Source organism: Notechis scutatus, chromosome 5, assembly GCF_049901735.1.
Source record: "Notechis scutatus isolate UNSWTSFEM ecotype Mainland chromosome 5, rNotScu1.2, whole genome shotgun sequence".
Classification (NCBI taxonomy): Eukaryota; Metazoa; Chordata; class Lepidosauria; order Squamata; family Elapidae; genus Notechis; species Notechis scutatus.
Window position 1 is genome coordinate 74,984,828 of NC_142013.1, and position 16,540 is coordinate 75,001,367.

The 16,540-nt window shown below is 36.3% G+C and overlaps 1 protein-coding gene across 4 annotated transcripts in view; it reads right to left on the bottom strand.

Moving 5' to 3' along the window:
* The window catches only part of STS (steroid sulfatase), a 200,872-nt gene that overhangs the window by 168,226 nt on the left and 16,106 nt on the right, over positions 1-16,540 (bottom strand). For all 4 annotated transcript variants that reach the window (XM_087967061.1, XM_087967060.1, XM_026666896.2 and 1 more), the window contains exon 2: positions 3,595-3,771. In XM_087967061.1, the coding sequence (XP_087823187.1) occupies positions 3,595-3,771 (177 nt within the window). The remainder of the gene's footprint in view (positions 1-3,594; positions 3,772-16,540) is intronic.

Consider the following 16,540-nt stretch of genomic DNA (forward strand, 5'->3'; position numbering starts at 1 on the left):
AATCAGTCCTTCTAATTACAGTTAGCCAGATTCACTATAATATTGTTTAACAGTTTCCTTCATGCAATTTTGAGATTACAGCTATATCTATTTTCAACTAACACTGTAATGTATACTAGATTTTTCCTTTTATTTTTTAATTTATTTTAATTATATGAAGCCCATTTATTTATGGATGAGGAACTGATTTCTGAGATTTATTATAAATATAATTCTATTGCTTGAAAATGTCACCATAAGTCACACTGAAAAGATGATTTCTTTTTTCCTTCCTTCCTTCCTTCCTTCCTTCCTTCCTTCCTTCCTTCCTTCCTTCCTTCCTTCCTTCCTTCCTTCCTTCCTTCCTTCCTTCCTTCCTTCCTTCCTTCCTTCCTGTTAGAAATTCTGTTTATATATAGCAGTACAGAACAAAGTGTACAGACAGTTTGTCACCTAGACATGCATTGGAATATGTTATGGGCAAGCTTACAGATGAATATAAGTGTAAAACAGAAAGCATGGCCCCACAGAGTCTGCTTTAAAGATGAAAAATATAAATAAAACAGTTACATGAATCAAGATACATGTGAATGCTTTATGTGCAAGAAAAGGCTTTATTTAAAAGCAGATTGCAGAATCTGGAAACCTAGAATGTATAAACTACTGTTGGAAGTTAAAACCCACCCCTCTCTTAGAAAAATGAAATATTTTAGGATATACTAAAAAGGCAGAATATTCCCCCTAAAAGAGAAGCAGAAACTGAGCAACCCTCCCCCCACACCTTTGTTAATGAGCCATTAAGGCCCGAGACAATCTATTCTACATAACAAAGATCTACCTCCTTCAGGCAGAGCCATAATAGAAATTGCCAAAAGCCCTTTCATTACATCATCACCCAGCAAGAGTCAACCAAGCCTGGGACTCAAAAGACAACCTACAGAGTTACCCCTGCATGGCCCCATGAGAGTCTGACAACCAATCAGAACACAAACTCAAATTCAAAGCCCAACAGAGCATAAAACCCAGGCATTCTCAGCAACTCTGCCCTTTTCTGCACAGGAACCCATCCTGTTCATCAATAAACCATCTTTCCTAGAAGTTCCATGTTTCCAGTGTCTTTTTCCCCACTTGGAACTGAACCCAGAAGGATATTTCTTCCAACACTACAAAAGGCCAAATATGTGAAAGAAAAAAACTGATTTTGTTTCAGATAACGGATATGTTTTTCAATCCAAAAGTTGCACCTCATCTTTGCAAGAATTATTTATTGATTCAGGAGCTATGAGTCACATGACAAATAACAGAAATTTCTTTATTCACCTTGGCCAGAATAAAACAGAAAAAATCACTACAGCTAATGGGTAAATAATTGATTCAGAAGAAATAGGAGATGGTTTTCTTTACTGTCTTATTTTTCAGAGTGTCACCTGAAAGACACTTGTGAAAAATATAATGTATATCCCTGCTCTTAAAACTAATCGTTTGTCAGTAAAGAAAACAAGGCTATGTCCCCACTTCAAAGGGGACAGTTGTCTTATCACAAAAGCCAAAGCTAAAATTACAAATGAACTGTATCAGCTGAACTATCAGATGGTTAATACTGCCAAAGGAAAAAAAAACATTCAAACTGCATTTACATATGGCACAGACAACTTGGATATAGAAGTCCTGACATAATAAAGAAATTAACTGAGAAAGACTATGCAAATGGATATAAATAATTAATTTTTATTCAATGTGATCAATTAATGAAATGCATCAGCTGTACAAAACAAAAAATGACAAGCAAAGCCTTTCCAAAGCAGAGTAATAGCAGTGCTAAAAAACAAAACCCATCTGGACTTAATGCAACCAGATCTTTGAAGGCCAATGAAAACAGAAGAATTATTTTCTCACTTTTATAGGCGATTATTCCAGGTATACTACACTATACCTGTTACACAAGAAAAGTGAAGTACCAAAGAAACTTAAACAGTATTTAGGTCAAGGAAACATACTAAACAACAAATTTGGCAAAATGCCGAGTGCCTCACAGACAACTGAATTGAGTATACAGGTGAGAACACACAGATTCTCAGAAAGCATGGCATAGTATTTCAGATTACTGTACCATTCAGTCCAGAACAACATGGAGTTGCAGAAAGAATGAACATTACTCTATGTGAGAGAGAAAGAACCATGCTGTTTGAGGGAAATATGCCAACTACATATGGGGGGGATGCAATTATGACTGCATGCTATCTCAAAAATTGACTACCAGGAAAATCAACTGAGAAAACTCCATATGAACTGTGTAATGGAAAACCCCCAAATTTAAGGCATATAAAAATTTTGGAAGCAGTCTTTGTGCACATTCCAAAACAAAAGCATATTAAATGGGGATGCTTGCGCAAAGGAAGGTGTACTGTGAACCTCAAAAGGGTACAGAATTCTACACCAAAACGCAAACAAGATAATCATCAGTAGAAATGTAATTGTTGATGAAACTTCAGTGTGTTCAAAATTTCATGAAGTAACATAAACGCTGCAAGCTGAGGGAAATTCCACATCAGTGTCACATGAAGATAAGAAACAAAATGAAATGGAAATAGAAATTAACACAGACTACCCAAACGTTCTAAAAGAAGAAATCAGGCCATAAGAGGTTTCAATCAGGAAAGCCACCAGAAGCAATAAAGGCATCCCAGCCAAATATCTCTCCTATGTTGCTTGTGTAGCATTAAAACCCAGATTTGGAAAGGAGAAGCCAAAAGAGGCTGCAGTTACCACCCTGGTCCCCTGGCCCAGCTGAGCCAGAGCCCCAGCAGCTGAGCCAGAGCCCCAGCAGCTGCAGTGTCAGTCCATCAGAGAGCCAAGACTGAAGCTGTAGCAACAGCTCCAGCTCTGTGGATAGCCAGGACAGTAAGAAGAGGAAGAAGGACAAGAAGAAGCAAAAGAAACAAATTTATAGAACTAACGTCCAAAATGGGACTAATATAAGGAATAGTTGTTGAGTGGGGGTGTTGGAATACATTGTTGGAATGTATAATTTGCAACAACTATTCAGCCAGTAGATGGCAGTGTTTGTAAATTTGCTAGGTATCATCTATGTACAGTATATACAGTGTCTTTTTGTTCTGACTTTCTTGCTACTGTTAAACAGTTAAGCAGTAAAGGTCCATGGTGACTGTGCACTTTGTTCTGTAGGGCTATATAAACAGAATTTCTAACTCTTTCTTTCTTTCTTTCTTTCCCATTCCTCTGTTTCGCCTCAGAAATATTATAATGAATTGAATAGTTTCCTTTTACCATTTTTACCACAATGAATTTATTTCTAATACATTTAACATGTATTTGTAACATATTTAATATATTTCACAAACCACAGTTTAATAAATTGAGCTTGTAATAGATAGTTCTATTTTCTCTCAAATATTGAAATTTCAAAAAGCAACATCAACTACTCATTGGTTATGTTATTGTGATTTTCACTTTCTATAGTTTTAAACATAGCAATTTCACTGTGCAGTAGAGATATTTGTGGGCACTGGCATGCATCAAACAAAATAACTAGAGTGTTGTAGATTATCTATTTAAATAAATAACACAGATAAATCACTAAGAATGATATAAAACCTTAGACTTGTATTTCCATAGCATCCCAAATCTCCAATGCCAAGGTCATCAACCATGAACAAGATGATGTTGGGCTTTGAAAGTCTCTCATCTATAGCACTGTTGGTTGGCCAGAGATAAAGTATCAGCTGGAAAAGGATTATCATTCTTCTGTGTTGTGGAATTGCTTTGTGGTGCCTGTTTCATAAAAAAAAAGTTACTTTCTTGATGAATATAATCATTTTACTTAGAAAATACAGTGAGAACAAAGACAAAAGTAAATAATGATTTTTATGGATTTAGTATGTTATACATAGAGAGAAAACTAAGTGTTACTAAAAAATAAAAACATACCTTTCATCTAATTGTTTAGATTTAGATATGGTGTACAGTTTCATTCTCAGATAAAGCACAGATACAAATAAACAAGTGAATTGCAATTTAAAAGAGATCTGTATTAAGATACATGCCATCTGGTGTGAATATTTCCATCTGGTAAAGGTATTGAGAGAGGAAGGTAGGAAAATTGATATTTATAAATAATTTATTGACTAGCTCTAAAGACTCTAAAGACAGATGAGCCTGATTCCAGAATTTTCCATATCTAATATGAAGCACCATTGACTGGAAACATAAAGACTATATTTGATAACATTTCAGTACTTTAAGTTCTAATACAGAATAATCCTAGACTTGTTTAAACTCTTAAACTCTTAGCTCTGCCAAACATTATGAAGCTATTTCATTTTCTTCAATCCATTCTAAAGTTTTGGAAGAGAGAATTATTGTTCAAAATGTGTTGAGTGCAGACAGGCCATTCCGTTCATTGAGGAATAACACCATACTACTGTGATGACGTGATTGATGCAGCCATATCATAAGAAAAAGGCATCAGGAACATGCTGCAAAATAGAAAAACCTCTTCAACAAGGCTAAGCCTCAAGAGGACGAGTTAATGATACTACAGAACATAGCGACTCCATAATGATACCATAGAACACAAAATGATATTGCATTTTGAAAGGTGCTGTTATTGTCTACAGGTATTTATAAATGTGAATTTAGATCCTCAATGGTTCCTGTACCCTCTTAGAGAGATTTTCAGCATCAGCCATCAATAGAGAAATCAAGATAAACCACATTTCCAGACCATTCAGAAAGATAATAAAAAAACTTTTTTAAAAATGTAAAAGACTGAAAAACATCCTCTCCGCATCCTCTCCACCTGTTTCATCTAGAGAAGCAGGGATTAAACAATCAAACAAAAAAACAAAACCCTAATCAAGGGACTATTAAGGAAAAAAACCACAACTCCATCAACAGTGGGAGGACAAACTGCTGCATATAAAGAGGAAGCAAACCCACAGTCCCTAGCACTAATGATGTTACCTAATTGGTCAATGAAAATATTTGTTCATTGCCAGTTTATAAAGTTACCATCTTTATGTCCTAAAAATGGTTTTTAAATAGTTTTATTTTTCCATTCCCCTCAGATATTTAACAATACATTGACATTTCTTAAATCACACCTATTATTATTGTCTCACCTATTACTTTCCTGTCATCACTTGATCACTCTGGAAGAATATAACAGAGGTAGCCCAATTTGTTCCATTGAACAGGCTAATTTATTTTTATCCTCAACTGATTGCGATAGTTGTCACATTTTGTCAGTTTCATTCAACCAAGTAGACAAACATTCTAGAAATGCTTCCTCTGTAAATGGGGAGTATGCACATTTTTATTACTAAAATAATAATTAACATACTATTAAAAAATAAATAAAAAGGAATTATCACTATCAACAAAAACAAATATAAAATAACTACTCAGTCTAAATATTTCATGATCTGCATTTACCTACACTGTCCCTAAATCTATAAGTAAATGCTTGTAAAGCAGTAGTGAGATTCAAATTTTTTTTTTACTACTGGTTCTATGGGTATGGCTTGGTGGGTGTGGTGTGGCTTGGTGGGCATGGCAGGGGAAGGATATTGCAAAATCTCTATTCCCACCCCATTCCAGGGGAAGGATACTGTAAAATCTCCATTCCCTCTCAACTCCGGGGGAAGGTTACTGCAAAATCCCATTTCCTCACCACCCCACTAACCTGCTTTCCAGCTCCATTCTCCTGGGCAGGGCAACAAAAGAAGACCCAGCCGATCAGCTGGGACTCGGGAGGCAGAGAATAGGTGGTGGCTGGGCCAGTCAGAGGTGGTATTTGCTGGTTCTCCAAACTATTCAAAATTTCTGCTACCAGTTCTCCAGAACTAGTTGGAACCTGCTGTTCCAACATTTCTGTTGTAAAAGATTTGCAATAGGCTTTTAGAGTGATTTCCAGCTGTGCTATTTCTTCGTTCAAAGAGGTTAAACAGTATACTTTTACCAGCTCACTTTCACTACTTGTTTTCTTGCTGTTGTAACTGCAAATGTGTTTTAGAAACAAAAAGAAAACTAAATACTTGAGGTTTGTGGCCTATTTCATTTGTATGGCATTAAAATATGCTGTATAAAATAAATTAAGAAGGCACCATTGTCTACTTCAGCAGAGTATACAAATATGTACTTATATATACACAGGTATATATAGATCTATGTGTGTATATTCTATATTTGTGTACAGTATGCATATATACTGCATGTCTATGCATATATATGAAACATATATATAATGAGTTTTAGACTGATTTAAAATACTGTAGATTAATTCAGAACAAGCAATACCATTAAGAATGCTGTGACATTCTTAATCAGACATTTTAAAAAGCAGACATCTTTATAATGATAAAATATGTCAATTAATTAATTCAGTTTATTACAGTCATAGATCAGAGACCAGAACAAATAAAAACACTCAGGGAATATCCAATTAAAAATTCTAGAATAAAATAATACATAACACTTAAAATCTATGATAAAATCCAGTCTGTCTATGGTCTAACTATACTAAAATAACAATCCATACACTATGAGGCCCAGAGTCAGTTTAATACTAAAATGCAAAGGAATAAGTGCAAAGAACTTGCCACATTAAAATAGCTATGGTGGATTAGACACATGTTTCCAATGACTCCCCAGTGCTGCTGTGCAGAATCTAGCCACATGTGCTGTAGTTACAGACTCTTCTTCCTTAAGCAGCCACTGGAAATAAGCAGTGTTGAATGAATAACCAGGATATCTAGCAATTATTGGAAGGATATGTGTTTTTTTTCTGAATCTCTCTGTAAAAGGAACATTGAAGGAGTATGTGACCCACAGTCTCCACCTCTCCTGAGTCACAGGAACAGAGTCTTTCAGTCAATGGTATCTTTTTATACTTGCCATACCAGATGGCCAATGGAAGTGCATGGCACCATGTGAGAAAAAATGCTTTCCAATGATTTGCCAACTCCAACTGTTTAAGATAGCTTGTAGGAGTAACAATATATCTAATGATGTCTGGAAGCCAGAAACAACAGAGATTTCCCTAAGTCTGTTTGCCTTTCAATGTCCTCTACCCTTTTTCGCAAGTTTTGTTTTGCTTGGTCGTAGTTCAGCTTAGTATTGAGGCTGGGGAGAAGCCTAGTTTGGCAAGGCTAGATTTGACAGTCTTGATCCATGATGAGGAGAATTTGTCTTGGAGGATTAATGGAGCAAGGCCTTGTGGAAAGAAGTTAAGCTTCAGCCAGAGATTTAAAGACGCTATACAGATTCTTGCTTCGACTTTTGGTAAATCGTGTCTCCAGGCACAGAAGCATATTTTATACACAATGCAGCATCTGGAGAATTGCTCTAATAAATTTGGATTGAACTCTTTCCAATGGTGTGAAAAATGAACCTGACGGTCCGAGCAAGGTCCTGTAAAGAAGCTGTGCTATCAACTTGACCAGAAAAAGCTTAATTGCGGCAGGAACATAGTATCCTCCCTTTGTGCAGAAAAAATTAAGGATGGCGCTTGCTGATCTTTGGCTCAAGGCAGCCACATATTCACCATGTACTTTCTTGAGCCAGTGGCTTGAATGACCACCGCTATTTGAAGTTGGTTACCTGCTCTATATTATGACCATTTAGATACCATGATTAGAGTTTTGGCCTTTTTGCAAATCTATAATTTTGGTGGTTTTTTTTGTAATTTATGTCCAGTTTATTATAATTACAATACTGGACAAGAACTCAAAAGGCTCTTTTAACACCTACCAACAGAAACTTTTATTTTCAACTCTGAGTAAAAACCAGCTCCAACTGTAGCCCATTGTGTTGAGTCAATCATTTTGGTCTTATTACATATTTATTATTATGGAAAATTTCTAGTTCTCTACTAAGTGACCTTATTTATTATTATCCATATATAACCTACACTTGAATCAACTTTTTCATGGGTCACAAATGACATCTGGTCTTCAGTCCACTGAGTAATTGGGGCTGTAAATTTATCAATTAATATGGAAGGACAAGTCTCTTAGCAATAGAATGGCACAAAGACTCCATCTCCCTTATCTATGTAATAGGTATGTAGATTTTTTTCAAAAAAATATGGATGTCCAGCAGTAATAAATCTTTCTCAAAGTCAGAATAATACGTGTAATTTCTTTTTCCCAGAAGGTAACTTGAGGACATGGCAAAAAATTGTTTTAATGAAACCTCATCCTCATTGCATCTCCAACTATTTAATGACTTACTAGTGGGAAATCTCAAACATGGAATTGAATCCACTCAGCTTAAAATATTATTTTGTTGACTATTCCATAGTCTAATATCAAATGAAATTTTGATACAAGTATGTTGACAATTTATTCTTGTTTAAACATTTAGTCTTTAAAATGTACATACTGATTTGAGTTATTTTTGTCTCATAAGTTTCATTTCTAATAATTTAGGTGTCTCCTAATATGTTTAATGTTTAATTCTAACTTTCCTAGCTATCTTTTTATTGTTGAGGATAAAATATTTTCTTTTGTTCCATTAAAAATTATTATTTAGTGACAACTTTAGGACTTACAAGAACTGTAAAAGAATATTGCTTTGATTTTGTGCTCTCATCTCCATCTAGACATTAAAATTAATTCCATCTCTATTCAAATTTTCACCAAAGCAACCAGAAAAAAGATGGAGAACATTCAGTTTTCCTTTTAATATGCATTCAACGTAGCTACACTTTCTAAGACATGAATCTCATGCAAAATCACTGATGGTTATTTATTTGCTACTGGAACAAGCAGTAGCACATACAGGTCCAGCAGTGGGAAAAAGATGGCTGACCATCTGTAAACAAACCACGGTTTCGTGTAGAGATGCCCACCAAGGTCCCTTCCAACTCTGTTCTGACTGAATTCTGATTGAATTTGTGATGCAGTTTGCGAGGCCAACATGTCTTTCGAAAAGGGTATCTAGGGCGAAGCAGATTTTTCCTTTCCAAATATTACAGATTATATTAATTCCCTTGGCTACACTGGTCCGAGTTAATTGGAGTTGAAATCTAAAACCTCTAGGGAGCACTGTGTTATAATGTGTAGAATTTTGAATGTTGTGCAGAAAAAGAAAATAATGACATTGGAGGACCTCCATTTTGCATAAGTAGTGTGTGTTTGGAGAAAAACCATAACAATGCAGGAAAGTTTGCATTGGTTTGTTTAGAAAAGTACTAAATTAATGTGGAAATGTGCAAGTTCAGATTGTGATATGAACAAACAAGCACTTTCTCTTAGTGTACTTGTTGTGGGTGTCCCTTTTATGCTGTGAATAAATCAGAGCCAACGTTAATGGAATGAAGCTGTCATAGCTATTACTCCTACAGACACTCTGTGCTTCCCTAATGATGTGGAGAACCCACTAACAATAGGATACCATCACATTATTTAATCTATTTGCCATAAATCTCCTGAGAAATCTATAATGTTGAGGAAGATGGGAGAAGAGAGAAGAGAGAAGAGAGAAGAGAGAAGAGAGAAGAGAGAAGAGAAAGACTCACAGCAAGACAAATGGATTCAATTAGAACAATGATGAGTGAACCATTGCAAGAAATGAAGGGCCAGGCCAAGATTGTCCTGAAGAAGATACTTTTAACTGGTCAGTAAGAGTTGACACTAACATGATGGCACATAATCAATCAATCAATCCATCCACCCAATCATCAGTCTCAAAAAAGGATGCAAGAAAAGCTTTCTCAATATTATTTTGCCATAGTGACATGTTCAATGAGAATATTGGCTCTGATTAACTACATAAACAAATACAGTATACTTTAAGAAAGCTGTCTGGATCCAGTTCATCTTTCAAGTCTCTGAAGAAATTGTATAGACTCAAAATAGGTTTAAATCATAAATATTGAGAGTCCTATACTTGCTCTTCTCTCAGTTCAGGCTGAGGAAAGTCCAATTTCCTTCCCTGTCTATATCTGGCAGAAATTATTAAGCATATATATATATATATATATATATATATATATATATATATATATATATATATATATATATATATATATATATATATATATATATATATTTGTTTTCTGAGGTTCTCGCGGTATTTGTATGTGGATCTTTGGTTATTCGGGTTCTCTCCCGCGTAAGATTCAAAGTATCTAGGCAACGTTTGGCGAGGTCCCACTCGCCATCTTCAGGCTGGTGCTTTCGGCTTAGTGCCAGTGCAAGCAGTGTGTGACCGGAGCTGCCATCTCTCTCTATATACAAGTGGTGGGGGATGGTGTGCTGGGCTGGTTGGCTGTGCTGCAGCCTCTTGATTGGTTGATGGAGTTGATGTTGGTATAATGGGCTGTGTAATGGCCTTTTGTTGTGGAGATATCCTGGATCTTGTGCTGTCATCTCCTGGGTCGTTAGCCTCTTGTGTTTTAACGGCTTGGGTAATGGGTTGTGTGATGGGCTTGTGAGTTCTTTTGTTGTGGTATCCTGGGTCTTGCGTTGTAATCTCCTGGGTCGTTTGTGTTTTGATCTCTTTTCCATTAGCCTCCTGTGTAGTAACAGCTTGGGTAATGGGTTGTGTGATGACCTTGTGAGATTTATTGCTGTGGTATCCTTGGTCTTGTGCTGTGATATCCTGGGTCATTTGCTGTGTTGTGACTTCTTGAGTTCTTGAGGTGTAATTTCTTGAGTTTTCTGATGTGATGTCCTGAGCAGGTGGCTGTGATGTAGCATTTTGGGTTTTTAATATGGCTTTGAGTTTGGGGTCTGGGTCTGTGTTCGTTTGGCTTCGAGTTCGTGGTCGTGCCACATCTTCATGGTGGGGGTCAGTTCGCTTCATGTATGGTTCAGAGGAGTTTGAAGTTTATTGGGCAAAGTTACTAGTTACTAGTCTGAGGGACAGAAGGTCAAAATCTCAATAACTCTATTTTGGGAAGACCCTTTGATCATTCATGAACTTAGTTTCTAGGCTAAATTCTTTTATTTTATTCATACCTTAGACATGATTATACAGTTTCTTGTTGAATCAAGTGGGACTAGTAAAAGAAGCAACAGTGTATTTGAATCATATAATACTCTGACATTATAAGCTAATTAGGCATTATTTCTGTTATTATTATTTCCTGTAAACATTAATGTTTAAGTATTGATTGTTACTATATAATAGTTATGCCAAAACAATAATTATTTGTTAAAAAATTCTACAACAAGACAAGCCAGGATTGTTATATTTAGTTGCAATATATTAATAGAAATATCTAACCTTTAATGTAATGAAAGATCCTTTATTAATAATTTTGATTTCTGAATACAAACTGATCAAGTCTTAGCTTATAATACAACAGATTTATCTGTGGCTGAAAATTAGAAAGCATGGCTAATTGATATGGCAGTACCAGGGATAAATAGAAGACAAGGAGAAGAACACAAAATATCACAATCTGAAAACAGAAATAGAAATAGAAAGCACTCATGGTTCGGTTTGAATGACTGACCACCAGAGGGCCACTGCCCGTGTGGGGCCAATTGCTTTAGTTGCCAGCTCTTTGGCTCTCAAGAGTTTTGTCTCTGAGGACTGACTGAAAAAAGTCTGTCTCAAAATCCAATCCAAGCAGTATTTTGGTATGGAGTGTTTGTACCGTAGTATGGGCTATTCGCAGCCAACTCCCAGAGAAAAGAGAATTCTCTCTTGCTTCTAGGAATTGGCTGCAAATGCCCCATGCTTTTTCAGCCAGCGTCCAAAAATGATGGGAATCCTCTTGTCAGGCAGCAAGTCACCTGCAACCTTCTCTGAAAGCATTCTTATTGACTTTTGGTCATGGAACAAATAGTTGTTAAGGGAGAACTTGTAGGCTGATGCATTATGAAGTCCTAGTTCTTGGGAAACTCAATGCTTATGTAGGCCAACACCTACTAAAAAACTGGCCACTTTGATTTCACCCTTTAGTTTTTATAATACTAATACCAGTATATAACTCAACAGATATTCAGTATTAATGCAAATATAATTTCAAAAAATTAAAATTCTGTCTAGTATTATCTTCCAGTTTGCCAAATATACGCATTTGTATTCATAGTTCTCAGCTAATATTTTTGGCATGTCCTCCAAAGGGAGCAATTTAGTAGGCTATTTAGAAATTGTAACTCATCAACATCATTTATAAATATACCTAATCAGCATTTTTTTGACATTCTTCAAAATACTGGGAAGACTCTCTACATAGTGGGCACTGAAGGAGGACATTCTAATTATCTCAACTCTCCAGTTCTACAAATCATTCCGTACATGTCTTATTTCTTGCCTCCAAAAAAAGCAGGAAGCATTTAATTATATCAAAGCCCTGAATGCTGAGATTTATAGGTAAAATTAAGATATGCTGATGGCCTACTGCACACCTTTTTAATTGTAGAGATCAATACATTAGGCGCCTTATATAGGTACCTATAGAGATCAATACATTTAGATCCTCCCATTCAATTGGTGTTCAGAATTCACTGCTTCAACATAACACAATCATTTTTAATCCAACAGGTACCTAATTTATAGGTCATCTGGAGAAAATCCTAGAAATGTTAATTTCAGCATGAATGACATCCTTTGTATAGACTAGAAACCATAGTCAAAAGTAGAGGGGACCAGCTACACAGAAAAACAGAATAGCTTTAGCCAGTTTTTAAAAAGAGCTCTTCAGGTATAAGCCTCATTTCACCATGCAAGCTGCCTGAGGCACAGATGCAGTATCTAAAGAACTGATCTTAAACCTTTAGCCTGAATGCCTTCTAGTGGCCTGAAGTCACGAAAGGATCTGAACTGAAGTTCTTAAAGCATCTTCATTAAAAAGTGGCTGATTGTAATTATCACCTTCAAATCTTGGGGATTTAAAGCTGCCAGCTGCATTTCCCTAGGCTGTTTGAGAAAGAATATGGTGTCTTTCTGCTATTAAAAAAATAGAGTGCAATTCATATAAGTCTTAGGGCATTTGTAAAATTCATAACTTTCCTTTTTAAATAATTAATAACCATTTATTTTAAATGCTCTTCCAAGTCCAGCAAGAACCCTGGGGAAAAAGACCCAGATACAATAAGATATTAACAAAACTTTTATTGATCTTAGTAGGATGAAAAATAAAAGCATTTAAATGATTAGCCAGTATTAAATATAACAGTTATATAGTACAGACCCAGAATGCACTCCTATTTAACTCACTTTTGGATATTGACAGCATTTATTAAATATAACTGCAAGATGCATATAACTTCAGTGATGTATTTTCATATAGAGTTCATATTAAAAATAGCAGGCAGCCAATTATAAAACCTCCAACTTTTCCCATAGCTTATTGGCATGAATAGAACTGCCTTTAAAATCAATAAAAGGTATGTGCATTAAACTAAGAAACAGGTGGAATATATCTCTATTGGGCCTTGTAAGATCAAATACTGATCTATAAGGGAATGTCTCTTCTTAAAACTTGTCTGTTCCTCTACTAGAATATGCTCCTGTTTATCTTAGTCTCTCCTATTTCCCTATATATCTCTAGCATAGAATTTACTTATTATATTGAATAGAATTTACTTATTATACTGAGTAGTCCTCTACTTAGCAGAGTCATTCTTCTTTTAGCACTTATATACTGCTTCACAATGCTTTACGCTCCTGTCTAAGCGGTTTACAGAAACAACATATTGCCCCCAATAATCTGGGTTCTCATTTTACCAATCTTGGAAGGATGGAAGGCTGAATTAACCTTGAGCTGGTCAGGATCAAACTCTTGGAGTGAGCAATGACTTAGCCTGCAATACTGCATTCTAACTATTGCACCATCACAGCTCTTTTGTGTTTTTAAAGATGGCAACAATGATTTTCTGCTCCCAACCTCTAGGCTTATTTATCAATAAAAGTATTCGGCCAAAATAAAATCCCATCATTCTAAAGTTCTTGTGATGGGATTAAATCATCCGCTCCCCTACTTTGTAGGGTGTGTGTGTGTGTGTGTGTGTGTGTGTGCTTCTGAGTCAGTGATGACTCCAGATAATGTCACAGAGACTGCCTGGGCAAGTTCCTGAAGTTTTCGTGGCAACACTTTCCGAAATGGTTTGCCATTACCTTCTTCTAGGCTGAGAAAGAGTGCTGACGCAAGGTCACCAGCTGGCCTTATGCCACATTTTTCTGAATTTTCTATTTTATTCAGAAGATTAAAATACAAAAGAAAAAAAATAATGTTCTTGTCCAGTTTGGTTTCATCTCTGTTATTTTTTTCTTTTAGACCAGCTGACTTTATGCCTAAAGAGACACATGATCTCAAATTTCTAGCTTCCTTAAGCTGAATTGGCCCTTAAATTTTCAATATCTAATACTGATACTGGGGCTAATTTAATAGTTCTTTATTAAACAGCTAAAACAGGTTGTCCTGTGACTGTACCTGCAATTACTTTCTGCATATTTTCATAATTATAACAGGTATAAAAGCAGTGATTTTAGAATATTTACTGTAGTATCCAAAAACAGAGAGAATCTTAATTTCTTACTGCATGAATCAAATTTATTTCATAGTATCTTACTTCTTGTACTTGAGTGATTATTTATAATACTCCTTGGAAACCTCCTGTAATCACATGAGAGTCTCATTAATTTTATGCATTTTATTACATGTAGTAAGTGCTTTTTAAGTTCTTAACACAAAATAAGTTGAATCGTGGCTCTAACTTGTGCTGGGAAGTTATAGCAATCATTATTCATATCTCTTTTTGTAAATACTGCACTAGTATATCATAGTTATCAAGGTTTAAACAATGGATTCTGTAGTATAAGCAGAGGTGCTATTCAGCAGGTTAGTGGGGTGGGGAGGGAATGGAGATTTTACAGTATCCTTCCCCTGCCACGCTCACCAAGCCACACCCACAGGACCAGTAGTAAAAAATGTTGAATTCCACCACTGATTATAAGGGAGGAACCTCTGAAGCTGTGTGCTCTTCTGTTCCATCTCTACTAAAACACCATTTATCATGGCAGATTCTTTTAATAAATAGAAGCCTGGGGCTGATAATGCACTGAGTGGGAACTGGTCATTTATGAAGTGGAAATAATCTCAATAACTTCATAACAAAGTAGATCAAATAATGTTAGTAGGTGATTTCAACTGGATGCTCATTTACCCTCAAGAAATTAAATATATTGATTATTTGGACCAAGCAGAATATGCAGCTTGTCTGCATATTCTTTGACTGTTTGATCTGTTTCGAAGGCGGGAGAGCAGCTCTGAAATCTAGCATATAATGGGTCATCACCAATTTTTACACAAGTATTAAAATCACTAGTGTTCATTATAAATGAGCACATCTCCCATTCATAAAAAGGTCTCCAACTCAGTATGAACTGTGAAGACAGTCCTATTGGCAGAATGTATAAATCACTCAGAGCATTTTATAGATAAAATAGAGTATCCACCATTGATATTGCTTATAGAGGTCTAATAAGCCTCACACTCAGAATAGTGGGATCAGACATGGTCCAGAGGTGGCATTCAGCAGGTTCTGACCAGTTCTGGAGAACCAGTAGTGAAAATTTTGAGTCATTTGGAGAACTGGCCAATACCACCACTGACTGCCCCCCCCCATCTATTCTCTGCCTCCCGAGTCCCAGCTGATTGGCTGGGTCTTCTTTTGTTGCCCTGCACAGGAGAACAGAGTTAGAAAGCAGGTTAGTGGGGAGAGAAGGGAATGGGGTTTTGCAGTAACCTTCCCCCAGGAGTGGGAAGGAAATGGAGATTTTACAGTATCCTTCCCCTGGAGTGGGGTGGGAATCAGTGGTGGGATTCAATTCTTTTTTTACTACCAGTACTGTGGGCATGGCTTGGTGGGCGTGGCAAGGGAAGGATACTGTAAAATCTCCAGTCAGAGGTTATATTTGCCGGTTCTCCAAACTACTCAAAATTTCCACTACTGGTTCTCCAGAACTGATGTCAGATCCGTGTATCTGTCATTTCTTCAGTGGAAGAAGAAAAGGGGGGGGGAGGCTGACAAAGAAATCCTTTCTTAATGTAACCTGAATATATTTAATCTTATATCAAATTTGTATAACCCACACATGATACAATGGAGGGAGAAAAACCAAATGGTCAGAGCTATCACCTCTGAGAGGCACAACCAGGAAATGAGAAGATCATAAAAATTCCACAGTGGGATGTGTCTTGGAAATCTCTTGAATAGTTCGTTCTAAAAAGGGAGTGGGGGGGGAAACTAGGTATGCCCTGGGAAACTGTGAAAAAGATTGTTCCTTAAAAAAAAGGGGTGGGGAGGAATTAACATAGTGGCTTTTGTTTCACTAAATGCACATCGAGATAAGGGGAGGGGTTCTAAACTCCCTTATGTATCCCTGTATGCCTGAGAGACGTCAGACGCTGCTTTGAACTCCTACAGGAATTGTGTCATCTCAATAAAGGATTCCTTTTTGATACGTGTTGATACGTTTTTAGAAGTTCATTCTAGTTGAGTGAATGGGAAAAGTTCTGTAGCTTGACATAAAGCAGCGTCAGCAATAGAGGTCAGCCTGGAGAACTGACACATCCTGC